We start from the raw sequence: 16,992 nt of genomic DNA on the forward strand, positions 1-16,992 counted from the left end.
ATCTTGGCAGAATGGATGTTGCTCTGTGGACTTGCCCCCCTTTGATAGAATATATGGGTATAAACTGGTTTAAAATGAAGATGTGGCTTTGCAGATCTAGATTTGCCGTAGTGTTGCGATTGTGGCTGATGTAGAGGATCAGGCCATGTTCGATACAGACCATACGGAAATGAAAGATGTGCTGTGTAACCAGATCCTCCTCAGTAGCACCTTGATACAAAGCTCTAGGTTTGATGGATATGAACTGCACTCTGTGGGCCCGGGCTGTGCTGCCAGTGTGGTTCTGTGGGCACAGCTCTGCTGTGGCATGGGAGTATGGATGCAGACACAAATCTAACCCTGCTCTCAGATATTCATGCTTTGGTCTCTTTCATTTATTTGTTTATCTCTTTGACATTTCTGCCTTCCCAGGAGCTGGCAAGAGTGGTGTGTCCTTTTGGCAGTGGGCACTGGAAGCCAGTGTAGAGGACATTTTCAGCTACAGAGAGTCATAAAAAGCTGACTCTTGCAGGGGGCTTGAGGACACGTCCGTCTTGGTGCTGCTGCTGTGTCCTTCTGTCTTTTCCTTGCCAGCAGAATGGGGAGACCTAGAGAGTAGGCAGCAGGTCGAGGAACAGTGTGTACAGCTATGAGATCACTAGATACCTAGTTTACATTAGAGTTTTCAGTTTTTGTGCTTTTTTTTTAGACATTTTTATATGCTGGATAAGTGTTCATAATGAAGCAGTTAGTAATGGGAAAGGCCTGTACTCCAGTCACGACTTAACAGAAATACTGCACCTTTCCCATTTCTGCCACTCCTGCAGTGCCAAATATAGCTGGAGGAAAAGGGGTGAGAGGAAATTTTCTCCTCCTGTTTGTCTTCTTCTTCTTCCTGCCTATGTTTTCTTTTTGTTTTCCTATCCCCAAGCAGTGTAAATAATGCTCAGTACTTGGTCTGTTTGTTTTTCCCTCCCATCTCTTTTTTAGGTGTGGAGAAAGCTGATTTCAGGAGTTTTTCCTATTTATATGGCTTATATATATTTTGTTTAAAAGACATGATTCTCTGATTAGGGGGAATTTGGTCTCTTGCAATTCCTTGACTTTTTTTACAGACCTCCTTCTGGGAGGGAGAGGTTTTGAAAGGAAATTGTTTCCTTTCAGCTCTCAACAGAAATAAAAAACAGGGACAAAAGTAAAAATTGTATGAGGTTATTGATTTTGCTGGAGGACTGAAGAGAACCAGCTGAGATTACCCAAGTGCTGAGTTTTAATTGCAAGACCTCTTCCAAGGAAGCATCAGCAGAGCATGGGTATAGATCAGATTCTGGATCTGATGAGCTAGAGAAAGGAATTTGCCTGGACACTGCCATACTGTTCCAGGAGCAACTCTTTCTCACTTACTCTGACTCATATTTGCTCTGTTTAATTCATGATACATTTGTCTCTTCTTTGCCTCCTCTTCAGGCTTGGTGTGTTTTTTGGATGACAGGAGAGTGATACATGCTTCTTTCCTGCTTCAGGTTTAGTTCCTGCATATTTTCAGGGAAGAGTATCTAAGGCAAATAAAATGTGACTGAAGGAATGTCATCAAGTCTCAGAGTTCAGACAGCTCCTGGCAAGCAAAACAAATGATGTCCAGGAATTGTGAAAAGTAGGAATGGGGCTCTCAGGAAGAACTTTACTCCACTCAGCTTATTCCCGCTGACATAGGCAGCTGGAAAAAGAGGGACTCCTTTTCCAATACCCGGGTCTTTCCAACCAAGTCCACTTCAAGCAGATCTGTCTTCCCTCTCCATTGCACCTCTAAATGAAAGACCTCTGAGATGTTTAAGTAAGACTGGTAATTTGGTGTAGGTGAGAGAGAAAAGTTTTTGTGACCCATCTTTTTTTACATGTTTGCTTGGTCTTGCTTCAGTCTTTCTAAGGAGGTTGCTCTTCTCCTGAATGATGAATGACCTTTCAGTATCTCTACAAAGATATTTACACATTCAGGTACTAACCTCCCCTGGACAGCAGGGCTTGATAAAAATTATCTCCTATAGTTCTTGCGGGGTCAGTGGTAGTTCATTGTTCTGAACTGCCTTGGGTCCAGCTGTGGAGAAAGAGCTGGGAAATCACACTAGCCAGAAAAGGGAGATGGGGCAAGTGCCAAGAACACCTCAGCAGATGAGTAAATGAGTAAGTTTAAAGCTATTTTTATTTATATTTTAAAAGGTCTTAAGGGAAACAAAAATGGTTGTGTGTGTATCTTTGTGGGAGATTTGGGTGGCTTGTTTCTTTCTCCAAACCATTTTGTTCCCATATGCCTCTCCAGGATCAATCTAATTTATGGTAACCTTCAGAGTAGCTTCTAATGATCTCTCTCTGTTGTTTACAGGACTGGTACAAGTGGGTCAACTTGTCCAGGGCTTCTTTTTCTTTAATATGTGATACATTTACTAAGATGTCTGATATCTAAAAGGTATCTCCATGGAAGGCAGTGACAGGGAGTTATCTGCATAGGGAAAAGGGTGAAAAAATTTTGACCTACCAGAAAGAAAATTCTGTGGAGTGCAGTAAGAAGAGAAAATCTATAGATTCTTCTAGCCTCTGTGGAATTGGGACAGAGGATTATACCCTGCTGTATAGTTCCATAACCTGCTGTCTAAAAACCTGTAGATAGCCTCATTCTCTGTGGATGCACACTGGTTTGAACACCACTGTCTATAAAAACTTCCCAGCTTACTAAATTCTGTATTTTTTTTTCATAAATGTGTTAATATTCTGTGAATAATAAAATTTCAGCCTTTTCCTGAGAGAAAGAAAAAGGCTACTTTGCATACCTCTCCACAATCCAGAAGAGCTAATTGCTAGGAGTTTGACTAGACAGAGCGGGTCTTCCTGTCCACACTTGCCACCCGAGTAAGCAACCTGAGCTGAACGGGAAAGGCAGTTTGAATGTCTTTGAAAGTGGAAAATTGTTTGTATAATCTGGCCTTTTCTTATGTAACAGGCCTGCTGCCTGTGTGTATCCAATACCAGAGAGAGAGACCTGGAACCTCCTGTACATTTCCCAGAAAAGCTGTTATTATATAGATACACCTATTCAAGCATATGGGAGGCACAGGTGCTCTGTGAGAGAAATTTGGCCTGCTGTCTCCCTTTATCCTGGTGAAGAGGGATGAATTGGAGAGAGTCCAGCCGAATAGTCAGAGCCCAAATTGTGTTTGTGAGGCTGTAAATAAGAAGGGAAGGTAAGCTCAGTATCCCTGATTTGCAGTTATTGAGAAACTGAGTTCTGCTTCTTGTTTCCACAAACCCATTATGAAGCAAAGCTGTGCTACAGAAGATTTTGGATATTCTTGAAGTAGTGAAGGTAGAAGATTCCCATCTTTCTGCCAAGCCTTTGTCTTCAGTAGGAACTTGTTGAAATTAACTGTGCTAAACATGAAAGAAGGTTTTAACAGAAGTGACCCTAATTTAATTTGAAATCTTCTACTGCAAGAAAATTCTCTCTTGTTCTTCCTCCCATGATTGCTCATATCTGATTAGTTATACTATTTCATAAGTTTTTCTTTTATATAAATCTGAAGCTTTCTTTACAAGCCTTCTGGGTTCTCTTCAGTTCCGTTACCTCAGGCTCTGGGTCAGAGAAGTTAATCTGCTTCTTTCAGTTTCTGTGCCTCTAAATTATCATCTTCTTTTGGAAAGCTGCTGACAAGTCATCTGCTTGCTTTCCCCCTTAAAAAATGGTAACATCACCTTTTGGGACAGGCTTGCTGCAGAGAACAGAGTTTAGCCATACTTCTGAGCTGATCCAGTGGTGAACTGCTTTGAAGGAGGAGGAGCTCTGCTCTGACCATGCTCACCTCCCTCAACCCATGGGCAGCTGCTGATGCACAGCTGACCCACACCAAGCCAGGGACTTTCATCCTGCTATAAAAGTGAAGGTGGTAGAGCTGTGAGCAAAGGGAGAGAGTTCTCAGCAGCTGGCCTTCCTTTATTTCAGGTTAGAGAAACTGGGAAAGTGCACTTAGAAATGGCATTTTCGTGATGAGTCTAAACTGCTCAAAGGAGCTGTCCTGCCTCTTCTCTTCCATCACCACCAGCTCCACTTCTACTGCCTAAAAAAGCACCAGCACTAACAATCATTTGGCTGCTCAGGAACTGGCCCCATTGAAAACTAACCCAGTCCCCTACCTAAATAAAGGTTGCAGTGGGATGAACTCTTCATATTGCTTCTCTTGGTGAGGCAGGCATCACTGAGGGGTGGTGAAACATGTACATGGTTATGTGGAAGACTAGTTGCAGATGCAACTTAAATTGGCTTAAGCTGATTGTGATATGTCTGTCTGAAAAGAATAAGCCCCACTGGCATACAAGGAAGGACATTATTCCCTATTGTCTGCCTTAGCGTTTTCCTTGGAATTTTTAGTACGCTCGTATTCGATTTGGTCTTTGTTATTTATGCCCTGTTGTTTCCCTCACTGTTCCCTTCCACAGGCCCCTTTGAGTTAAACCCTGGAAATTGGGCGGGAGGACATGAGTAACTTGATATATGCATGAAATTAATAAAATTACCATGCACAAATTGTGTATGCACTCAGTGATTACACTCCATGGCAGCTAAAGATACTGGTAAGTCCTATCCTGTAATTGCAAGAGGGGAGACTTGTTTAAGAGTGAAGCACAGCTATTGGAAGGGATATTTTTCCCTATTTTCAAGCTGGTTCCAGTCTAATGTGAGATCCAGAAGAGTACTTCTCTCCTAGACAGAGCTTGCTGTACTGAGTACAGCAACAATGAAAAATGTTATTTGTAGCCTCAGAGAAGAGAACTGGAGAAGGAAAATCATCTCTGTGTGTGACAGAGGTAAGAGGTATTGTGGTGAGGCAAGGTAGTGTGCAACAGTACAGGCTTGTGCACACACTGTGTGTGGTAGAGAGGGAAAGACATGGAGAGAAGGGCTTGGAAGAAGGTCAAGCAAAGCTTGATGCCTTTCATTTACACAGGTAAGAAGCTTCATGACAGACTCCTGGCAGAGTGGACTGAGGTACAGAATTGCTGCACAAGCTGTAGGTCCAGAATCATTGCAGATACTTACGGTGATACTCCTTAGTCCAAGCCATGCTTTTTTTAAATTTTTTTTTTTTTTAAGACAGTGATGGGAAAGTGAGCTCCCTGAATTTGGATACCTGCTAGCTTCTTTTTCATTGTCTTAAAAACAGTTCACAGTGTGCTTAGTTCTTCAGGGAAATTGTATGAGAAATACACCAAATAAAAACTTACTCCTTACCCAAATGAAGTTAGTGTGAGTTCTGATCTCACTGGAAACCCAAAATACCTAAATTCAGCTTAGTTTGCCTTAACTGTTGTATTGGTAATTGCCTAGAAGGAGAAGCAAACTCAGATAACCTGCCTCTAAATGCTATAAAAAGCAGAGCAACATTGGCAAAGTCTAAGCTCTTCCTTCTAATTTCTCCCAGGTGGATTTACCAGTGTTCCTTGTTCAGACAACTCTGGCATATCTTTTTAACTAACTGTTTTGACTTTTTCTAAAAGAAAAATAGGAAAGAAAGGAAAGAAAAAAATTAATTCCTATACAGAGATTATCAGCAGCTTACAACTAGAAAAATGTAAATAAGTAATACTTTAATCTTTGATTTTCCTCCCCTGTAGCAATTTGACAGGGAAAGATTTCTATGCCATGGCTCAGGGAAAGGAAAAATAAACAGGGAAAATGTGAGTAAAATGGTGCCTATTAGAACTAAATGTATGTGTAGGACAGCCTACAGTCATTAAAGCACAGTCTCAAATATGATTGCAAGCTGTAAAGTCAATGTCAGGTGCCTCTTTTGTACCATTGGTATTTCCCAGGCTAAATAGTAGTGAACCTGTACAGAAGCAGAAGAGCTGCACTTCTGTGCCAGATCAGTGTCTTGCTTTGTCTTAGAATATGTCATGGAGCCTGGGGACACTGTGCTCTCTCAGCAGCACAACCAGATCCATGGATTGACTGGGGTAAGGCATGAGGGTTTTATTATGTTAACAAATGGACATGGAAGATCTGCACTTGGAACATCAGGGTCTATTTACATCCTTGCACTGACACTTTTCCTCAGCATAGGCAGATCAAAGTGTTCTTTTTTCCTTGGAAATGAAGAGAAGCTCTATGATTTTCAGTGTTGGTCTGCCCAAAAGAAAAGAGATATGTGATGTATTTCTCCAGTGCAGATACACATTGTTGGAAGAGGAAAAATTTAGTCAGGCTGTGATTCTGAGAAAGAACATGTTTACTTAAACTATAAAGACTTCTTCAAGAGTGTTCTCAGTGCAGATACCACAGAATCACAGAATGGTTGAAGGGATCTTGAAGATCATCAGGTCCAATCCCTCTGCCTTGGGCTGGACTTACCTACTGATGTGTAGTAGTTGCTGTTTTCTGGGAAGAGATGGGTTGCAGTGTTCTGTGGAAAAAATGCTCCTGCTAGGATATTCCTCATCTCCTTCAGCTGGGGACATTTTAAATGCCCTCTGAAATCTAGTCCTGTTTTTGCTTTCCCGTAAGGGATCAAATGTCCATGCTTGCAAGACAAAAACATCTAAAAAGGCTTTTCTCCATTATGGAAACAAAATTGTGCATCAAGATTTGCTTCTAATAAGATAAAGGCATGTCGTCCAGATTCATTGGCCTTCTGGATTCATTTTCATTGGGCATGGAAATCCAGTCATGCTTGGATTGGAGGCCACAAGGTTATGAACCCTCTTCAAGAGCTCTGCCATGTTCCCATGAGGCAAGTGTAGGTGGACTTCCCTTCTTTTCAGATACTGCATGCTTGAGCAACGTAGCAAGCCAAAAGCTCTTTTGCAGGTATATATTCTTGTTTGGCTTTAATTTTTCTTCTCTGATTTGTGGATGTTGTGCATGATTGGAGGTCTCTGGGAATCCCTACACTATAAAATTGGAACTCAAAAGTAATTTTACAGGGAACAAGACTTCTCTTGTTTCAGCTCTTTTCAGATGTGGGTGGGTACAGCAGAGGATTTGGGAGGTGTGAGGGTGGTGGATGGGAGGCTCAAGGGTGGCATATGGAATGGATTCCTGAAGCACATGTAAAAATAACCAAAGGCTTGGGTCTTCAATTGTTGTATTCTCAGTATCTGAAACTACTTTAGCATAAGCGCATGGGGCAAGGGAGGTTGCTGCAAAGCAATTTTCAAGGGCTTCCCCCAAGCCTGTGCGTGTTTTCTGTAGCAGGGAGGCTGCATGGTGATGATATGTATCCTGTTAAGCTGGTGTTCACAGAGGTGCGTTGATGTTTGGGGAGAAAGTACTGAATGGAAGTAAAACAAAAAGGGAAAGGGACCCACTACTGAAAGCTTTCATCCTTACATTATCACACACTAGCCCTTAATAACTAAAATGAGTCTGATTTACCTTTGGTCTTCCAGCTCCAAAACATGTTTGCCTGAAAATTTTTGTTGGATATACTTCGCATGTTTTGATAATGTGACTTACGAGATAAACACTTCTAGAAAGCTATATATAAATACATACATGTGCAACCACCTGCATACATGTGCACACATTACATATAGACTTAGAGAACTATATGGCACTACACACCTCCATGCCTGTACGTGGCAGCAACCACAGTAAAGGAGGGGAGGTAGCTCAAAATAGCATGTACAGTCCTTTATGGAGTTGTTATTAAACAGAATGTGGTCTTGCCCTCTTGGCTGGTGGAAGTGTTTTATTTCTGTGGGACTGGTACCAGGGGAGTTGCGTCTGAGGAAGGAGGATCCTAGGAAGAGGGTGGGTTTCAAGGAGATAGTCTGATGGAGCACACTGAGAAGGATCCATGGTGGCTTGGAGAAACACCCCAGAGTAGGAAATATCTGATTTCTCGTTAAGAAAGAACATCACATGTTAGACTATGCAGGGCTAAAATCTGATGTGTGTCTGTGACTACCAGGACATGAATCCTAAGCCAGATTGAGGATAGAAAGCATCACATCAACAGAATACTCTAATTTAGCACAGAGTGAGTTTTCCTGTTCTACTGAATTAGCATTTTCCAGGTGATACATAAAAGTTTTGCCCCAGTACTGGTGAGATGCAGACATATCTGACTCAGAGTTGGACAGAAATTTCACAACAGCTTGTTAGGGCAGGATACAGAAAGGTGTTTGATGCTTAGGTTGTAAAAGGCACTGACATTGGGTAGCACGACTCTGGGTTCACATTACATTTTTAAATGCTTCTCAGCCCACTGTCCTCATAGCAGATTGGGGAATTGGTCGACCCAGAGGGAAAGAAGCATCTCTGCACTTCCAACATCTGTTTCTGATACAGGACATTAGGCAGATCCAGTAGCTGTTTGCCATATGAGACTTTAAAATTCTAGCCATAAAAGGTATTATTTCCTTGTCAAGATACTTGTGCTGTTCAGACTCTGATTCTTCCAGGAGCTAAGCAGTGTCTCTTGCCCTGCTTAAGGCATAGCATATTTTACAACCAGAGCTATTGGACTGATCTTTGCTTTCTGTGTTCTATTTGAATTTAATTTGATTCTTTCCAGTTTACCTGCTTTTGCTACCAAATAGATTGCCACCCACCACTTGGTATGTATGTCTGCATAACTGTGTTCATAGAATTAATCGTAACTTGCATTAGACACACTTACTTAACTGCTTTAGGTGTATGTTCATTGTTTTTTGAGGGTTTTAAAAAACTTTTTTCTTTCTCAGTCCTTTAAGTCCCCCCTGTACTGTCTTGTAGTTTTGTGTGTGCTTTTTGGTTTTTGGTTCTTTGATTGTCTGGTGTTTTTTGTTTATTTGGGCTTTTTTGGTGTGTGGGGTTTTTTTTGTTTTGTTTTTGGTTGGTTGGTTGGTTTTTGTTTGGGTTTTTTGTTTGTTTTGGGGTTTTGTTGTTGTTGTGTTGGGTTCTTTTTCACATAAACCACTTTCTTTTTGAAATGTAGTGTGTGAAATGAAATCAGTTATTCCATGTATGTTTAAGACTTGAGTCCTTGGGAAACCAAAATGTCTCTGGTCCTGGAAGTCATACCTCTGCATAGTAAAAATGTATTTTGTTATTAATTTCATATTATGCTGCAAGGATGGTGTCCAGATGCTGCAATGCTTCACCTAAAAGAACCCTTTTGTCATCATACTAGGTTAGACTTACCCCTCAGTTAAGTTCATCTTCTCTGGATTTAGCTGCTTAGCCCCAGCATGAACCTCATTCTATGGGATCTGCCTGAGGCTCTCATCTCCACTTTCTGCTTATTTCTCTGTTTAGACTAGATGGCAAACCTGGCATATGTTTCTCTCTTGTTGCTGTTTTACAGTACCTCGTATGTTACTTCTAAGTGATTAATGAAAATGGTAACTAAAAAAGGCATAAGAGCATTCTTGCTGTACACCTCACCAGATCTGCACTTTGCCAGCTGCAAGGGTAGTTTCTACATGGTTCCTCAGACAGATCCTATCTTCTGTGCCAGAGAAATTGCAAATTTGAGTTAAGCATAGGATACTGTGACATGTTTGGTCACAATCCAGCCATCTCAGCTCCCATTTCTTTTCACAGCCCGTTTGCTTGAGAGGGGAGAGAAAAGCAGATTTTTTTTTTTCTTTCAAATGCATTTCTCATAAACCTTCCATTACTGTCTTTTGCATTTGTTTCTGTGTGGAAAGAACTGAAAAGCTTCTAACCTGAGTTTATGTGACTTTAATTCTGTCTCAGTGTGCCTTGTAGCTTTACTTTCTGTTCTTCAAACTGAGTAGCCATTCAGTAAACAGTCAGATACTAGCAGTACTTATATTGTTCTTCCTCTAAAGCAGGCATTTCACATTTTCATTTCTCTGCATTCTATTTCCTTTATTAATTTGCTACTGGACTTTTCCTCAGATGGACATTTTCCTCCATATCAGGTGCAGTTCTTCAAGTTGGTTAGATATGTTTCTATACCGGTTTTGCTACACAGAACAAGATATTTACATTAGCAGCACACGAAAAGGGCTGGGATGGGAGCAAATGCTCATTCGAAAGTCCAGTGCTTGAACTAGTAATAGGTTTGGGTAAGACTTTACCTCCTTTAGCCATCACATTGATCCCAGCAGTGTCCACAGCAGTGTCTTGTTTGTTTGATGATGAGGCTGCACTGGGACTTGGTTACTTCCAGCAGGCTGAGGGAAGTAGCTCAAGGCACAGGAAACTGAGTTGGAGAGTTTTCTGCTACTGCACAGCTGTGATTTGACAGAGGTGATATTTGTGTGTGTGCCTGAGTGCACTTGCACAGGGCTGTCTGTCCAGTGGCGGGGGGACACACAAGAACAGCCTGTAGCTCACGGTCAGGACCAGTTTAAGCTTGTTTCCCACAAATACAGCATTAAAAAGTTTGACATCATGTCTTAAGACCCTAACCCTAATGCTCAGGCATGGCTTTTATGTGTAAATTTTAATTATTGGTCTCCAGTGTTGATTAAAATTTTATGAGACCTATGCCCAGATATCTGCTTATGTGGTCATGAACAACTTAGTGCTTGCTGTGGCTGTATTTTTAATAGTGTGTTTTTAATGATACCCTTCCTGGGTTTGGACTAATTTGGCAAAGAGGGATCTTGACTTGCTCAGCTGGTTATTGCTGGTCTTGTACCCTTTGGCCACAAAACACACACTTCTATACAGTATTTGCATAACTGGGCAGAAGGGAGATGTTATTTTTATGGACTTTATCTGTCTCTGTTTCTGCCTGTACTAATTGTTTTTGTCCATAGGCTTAGAAAACTAGAATTATTTTAGTCTCAAATAATTTGGCAACCAAAACTTTTACTTTGTTGAGGCAAATCTTTCATGTTGTTCATTAGTTCATCTCCACATGTTTTCTCCTTTATTTGGCTCATGACCAAATAGACCTCAAGTCTCCTAGCCTTGTCATACTTACCTAAAGCCCCACTTGTTGTCTTACCAACCCTAAGTTTTCCCTATTTTTAAAATTCCTTGTATTGATGCATTTAACAACAAGATTCTACTTTCACCCTTAAGTGCCATATGAAAGGAGTAGTTCAGGTTTTTGCTAGATGTGAATTTCTGTCTGGATGGAAAGGCCTCACAGCTGATACAAATTCTGGGGATATTTTAGGTTGAGAAAAAAATTACTTTTCCCTGTAGCTAATCAAGTCTGTGCTATTTGGATAGGATGGGAGATACAGGTTTTAGAGTGACAGGTCAGTGTGACGCTGTTTGCAGGACAAAGGTTTCAAGTTTTTGAGAGGATAGCATGAGAGGGCACAAGCTTAAAGTTCCCTTGACAAATGTGGGCTTAGTATTATTTTGCTGCATATTTTGCACCTATTAATGTACTTGTCATCAGATCACTGAAGATTTTGTTGATAAGATGGAAGTGGGAACAACTTCAGCCTTTGGAAGCCATCTTTGCAGAGTGTTTTTTGTCCCATCCTGGCTCCTTATGCATTTTCATGTATGAATCAAGGTGAGAAAATGGTTTAGATGAATACTGGTTCCGTTCCATGGGTGGAGGCAATACCTGGAATGGATCTTGAGTAGTGTGTACAAAGAGCAGCAGTTACACCCACCTTTCAGCCCCCTTCCCCCCCCAGAGAGCAATCCCACTCCTCACAGTAACCCAGGGAGAGCTAAAGGCAATAGGAATGGAGAGGTACCTGTGTGTGCATATGTGGACACACAGGTGTTCCCTTGCAATCTCAAGTGATGAGCCTCACTCAAGAAGCTCTCCAGGTTAGCCAAGGTTTCACTCCAAGCTCCCCAAGCCCCTCCATGTGTATCATTTTTCTTCCAGCTCACAGTCTGTCTGTCATGACTCACATACTCACTGGCTTTGATTTAGACTCCCATCTGCTTTCTCAGCCAGTCACATCCCAGTTCTTCTGTAACACTGTAGGAGAAGTGTGGGACTGGAGCACAGCATATATCTGTATTCAAGAGAGAGGAGGGGGAGGTGTACTGAAAAGTTTTTCCTTGTCTCATCTGTCTCAGTGGAAGCATGTGGTTAAGCTGTAAAATATAAGTCTGCACAGTAAGGCTGGGGATGACTTGGAGAAACTCATCCTTCTTCAGTGCGCTTGGACCCTCAGACCAGATTTGGTCTCAGTGTTGTCACTCACTTAATATTTATTCTTTTGTAAAAGAAGTGTCCTTTCTCCTCAGCTTATATAAGGGACTATCACAATTCCCTGAGGGGAAAAAAAAAAAATGGTTGTGCCTCTTCCCTGCAGGCAGTGGAAGGTGACACAAAGGTAGTGGGGAGGCTGTGCTGATGCCAGGCAGACAAAAATCACAAATGTGCCCCTCTGGTAGAAGCAAGCAGCTGTTGTATGCAGGAGACTTGCCCTCAGCTCACCAGTGTCTCCTCACAAGGACAGGGTGGCTCCTGGAGGACAGACAATCATTAAGGCAGGGAAAGGCTGTCCCCAGTTAGCTTATAAAGAGCGATCTTGTGCCAAAAACAGAACAGACCTGGTGGGCTCTGAATTCCAGACAGCAAAAATTAATTTCTCTCTTCAAGAGACTAGCAGGGAAGATTTCCTTCTACTGTAAGCTTGTCACAGACTCTCCCACCCATAAGCATCATCAGAGAGGAATTGGTGCAAGGTCAATCCTTGGAATTAAAGCCAGGAGGGAATTTTCCTTTGGTGACTGGGTTAGAGGTAATGGTATTTTTGACTTGCTCCTGAGACAGTTTGTGGAAAATCACATATTAATGTAGAACTGGTCACTCTAAGTTAGATAATGCTTTACTAATATCGGGAGGGGGAATGAGAACACCACCAAGAACATATTTTTAGAGCCTTGATTTCTTCTCTGTTGCTGATAAGTGGAAGGCTGCTTGGGACTGCATCTAAGTGCTGTGAGACACCAAAAATACAGTAGAAAGAGATGTGGACTGTCAGAAGAAGCTGAAGAATACACAGAATTTAGTTTTGCCTGTTTACTGAGAAAACCTCACAAGAGCGGTGAATTAAAGCAGCATCTTACCTTTGGATGCCAAGGTTTTGCATGCATGACATGAACTGACAAGATGTCTTTTTGCAAGATGCAGATCTGCTCCAGATTTAGAACTGGAATAGAGAGGGATGCTGCAGACAAGGGTTGAGGTCTCTGCTGTTAGTCACAACAGAGACAAGCTGGCTAAAGTGAGAGCTTGAATTCTCAGATCTGAGGTATGCAGAAATATGTGGAAAGTAGGCAGGGTAGAATTACTAGGAAAGAGAGCAGGAGTTTTCAGAAACAAACCTGTTTTCAAAGTGTAGAAAATGTGTCTTCCCTCTGCTGTACTTCTTGGCAGCCTGCTAACACTCCATAATTTATTTTTTTTTCTTGAGTTCTTATATTTTAAGACTATAACTGTGGAAAATTGTGAACAGTGATTCAGAGAGACAAACACAGTTATTTGAAATACAGGTACATATATGCTGTTTTACTCCTCTTCCCCCAGCACTGAGGATGCACTCACTTCAGATTTTCCCATTCTGTTTTAAAATTCCAGAGATGATGGGAAAACAAAGAAGCTTTTCTCCCTTCCAGTGTTTCCTAAAGCCTTGGCTGAATTCAAGGCATGAGACATATACCAAATATTTTCCTCCCATCTGTTTTTAGAGTGTGGCTCAGCTATAGGACAGTGGAGAAGCTCCTAACTGCATCCCCATCCAGGAAAATCCCAGAGTAAAAACTGAGAAAGAATAAAAATGTTCTACATGGGAATGTTTTGGGGGGGCTGCAAGATAAGAGCCAGTGAAAAGGAGCTGCAGCAACATGGCCAGGGTGGCAGTCAGAAGCAGCAGTATGCTTCCAGGTAGGAGGTCTGGCTGTGTTACTCTGCTGTGTGCAGGCCTGGTGTGACTGGAAGGATGGCACCCGTGGCGAGTGAGAACTGGTCCTCCTCCACTTCCCACATGGCAGATAGACCCAGAGAATCCTGACTGTGTCCAGCAGTATCCATGTCCTGTTACAGTGTGCCCTTCTGTGGCACAAGCCTGAGCATTGTAAGCCTGCTCTCAGGCACTTTGCAGTCCACATCTGACACCTGCACATGCCTGAATAGTCCAGCAGCCTAACAGTCTGCACAGAGGGAAAGTAGCAGAAGAAAGGGTCAGTCTGATGTCCCTCCTCCTGGCAGAATCATTCCTCTGTGGGGATTGCAAAGAACATCCAAAAGCTTCTCTTGGAGGAGCAAACACAAGAAGACTGGCTCACTGAAGAGTGCGATGGACTGCTACCCCCACACCAGCTATAAGGGAACATCCTCATCTTCGTCTTCATCTTCGTCCAGGTCAGTGGTGTGTAGGTTTATGTCCTTGAGGATGTCTGAGATGTTTTCAGCAACTGGCCCTGTCAGTTCCATCTCTTCCAACTCGGTATCCGTGGCATAAGTGGAGCTGGGGACTTCCCCCTCTTCCTGTGAGTGTGAGGGCTGGGGGGAGTGTGAGCAGGGAGGCAGAGGGCTCTCAGTGCCCAGGTTTGCTGCTTGCTGTGCTGCTGCCGTGCCGTTGTCTTCCCGGCTCCATGCCTGAGATTCCTGCTCCACCTTCGTGTTGGCTGGAGTCCGGTTGATGTCACGGAAACTGGCAAGGGGCGGTCGGAGACGGACCCCAGAACGGGTGGAACCCTCTATTGCCTTCTGGAGCTGAGAAAGAGGAAAAAAATCTGAAAAACAAACATGAAAGGGAGGCTGGCCCAGCCCTACCCAGCAGAAGTTCTTCTACTCCCCATGGTAAAGGGATCACAGATCTACCTCCAGGGCCTGTGGAGATAATCTTTCACACTGGTGATGTAATGAAGAATTCCATGGTAAACAACAAATTCCACACCTCTTTCAGAAACAGTAATACCCACTCAGTTAAGAGTGGCTATTAAGCCTCAGTTAAGAGCCCTACACTCATGAAAAAGGTGAACCTTCTAACATCCCTGTAAACAACATTTGCTGCCTCCTCTGAAATGCAGTCATCCATTCCTTTACATAATTCCAAAGAGCTGACTCAGAATTCAACACTGGATTGGAAATGTAGCACTTGCAGTTATATATATTCCCAGCTGGAACTTGCAGCACCTGTGAGTTACTGCAGTGATCCACAGGACACTTGCAGTTATTTAAGAGCGTGGCAGAGGATCTGTACTCACCTCTTCCAAAGCCAGCACTCCCCTCAGCTTCCCCATGCTGGTTACGTAGGCATGGCTGAGGCCCAGCAGTGAGAACAACGTGTGTGTCTAGGGGCAAAACCACAAAAGACCATTTCAGGGACTTTGGAAATGGGTAACACAGAGCTTGGTTCTAGACCTGGGACTCGGGATTTAGAAATGGAAATCACGAAGACATGAAACTGTGTAGTTATTCCAGTGAGAAATTACATACTCCCTTCTTCCCCTTTTGTATATGCCAAATACTGCTCTTTGCTCCTTCTGCTGTGCATCTGTAGTTGGGACTATGCTGATGATGGAGAGCACGTTTTCAAGGTCATTCTCATCCTGCATCTGTTGGAGATTCACATACAGCAGCCTGTATTGTGCATTTGGAGACCTGTGCAGATTCTGTTTCATTTTGGTGCTGGAAACTGAACTACCATATAGTAATATGTAAAGTTAAAAACTGCTTAGGTTATTTATTCCAGTGCTTTCCTTAACAATAGAGGATTTCTTTTTTCCTGTCCCAGAATATTTTCTGTGAAAGCTTAAGCTTGTTGCTGCTTATCGTGTGCAGTGAGAACACTGAGAACAAGTTATTCCTTTTCTCTTACAAAGTCTTGAAAGGACAGATATCACACTGCTATCAGTCTTCTTCAGCCTAAATATACCCCGTTATTTTACTGTTATTCACAGATCCAGGTTTCTAAAACTTTCCACGTTCTCAGTGCTCATCTCTGGTACATTTCCAGCCTCCAGGTTCTTAAAGCTGAGTTTTAGCTGGACTTTACCTGTGGCCTTACATGAAATCATTCTGTCACAACTAGTGTTTCACCTTTTTTTTAGCATTATATGAGATACTCAATGTCATGTTCAAGTGTAAACTAGGAAAGGTCTGATCTCTTAAGAACAAGATATTTTACTCTAATGTAAAGGAAAACCAGACTGGTTAAATATAGTTTGGTCACTATAAACTGTGATATCCTTTTCATTGTCAGTTGTCTCACATTTAGGTCTAACTGTGTATACTTAATATAGTTTGATTATTTATTCCTGGTGGTTTTTTGGGGTTTTTTGGTGCATCCAAGTTAAGTTGATTTGTCTGTTATTTCAGAGTTTCTCACTTGCTCTTTTGTATGACAAGTATGAAGCTTTCCCCATGATCAGCCTTCAGGTATAATTTTTGTAAGGCTATATTTTCAAAAATAATGCTAGTGCTAGTGGTTTTCAGATGACTTCACCCACCCCTTCAGAAAACTCATCTAAACTATATACTAGCCTATTTTTGTTTTGCTGAAGGCTGAGATCTTAACAGTAATTAATTAATTTAGTACAAGGCCTATGCTGACCATTCACATTACATGAGTATTGATAAAAGCATGCACTGAGTACTTTTGCTTCAGTAGACTACTTTCCTTTTCCACTGAGTGAAAGCCCAGTCTATCTTCCTCTTGACATACAATGATTGCTTTAATCTCCAGTCATCCTGTGCTGACTGTAGGTGTTGCATGATCCAGCTTCCTCTTTCCTTGTGCTTCAGTTCAATGAAGAGCTTATGACACAGGCAGACTCTACACCCTGACAGAAACTCTGAGAAATCCAGGGTGCTCATTCCAGTGCTGCACACTGACAGGGCAGAGTGTAAATCTCAGTGTAGTGCCCCAGCAGCAAGGCACGTAATACTCCTGTTAATGTAGCAGATCATTTTTGTCCAAAAGCTTTTTTAATGAATGGTCTCAGACTTCTTATCACAAAGCTTTTTCTTTTGCAGGAGATTGGAAGTATACACAGAACATTACAGGAACAAGCTCACTTCTGTAGCTTGATGTGAAAGTGGCTGGTGATAGTAGTTGTAGGTGAAGACAAGG

At 42.1% G+C, this 16,992-nt stretch overlaps 1 protein-coding gene across 1 annotated transcript in view; it reads right to left on the reverse strand.

Moving 5' to 3' along the window:
* Positions 1-14,234: 14,234 nt before the first annotated feature.
* The window catches only part of CLCN1 (chloride voltage-gated channel 1), a 55,214-nt gene continuing 52,456 nt past the window's right edge, over positions 14,235-16,992 (reverse strand). Inside the window, exons 26-27 of the mRNA XM_062514892.1 lie at positions 15,125-15,211; positions 14,235-14,630 (exon numbers count right to left, since the gene is read on the reverse strand). Coding sequence (XP_062370876.1) covers positions 14,235-14,630; positions 15,125-15,211 — 483 coding nt within the window. The remainder of the gene's footprint in view (positions 14,631-15,124; positions 15,212-16,992) is intronic.

Source organism: Cinclus cinclus, chromosome 2 (assembly GCF_963662255.1).
Source record: "Cinclus cinclus chromosome 2, bCinCin1.1, whole genome shotgun sequence".
Taxonomy (NCBI): Eukaryota; Metazoa; Chordata; class Aves; order Passeriformes; family Cinclidae; genus Cinclus; species Cinclus cinclus.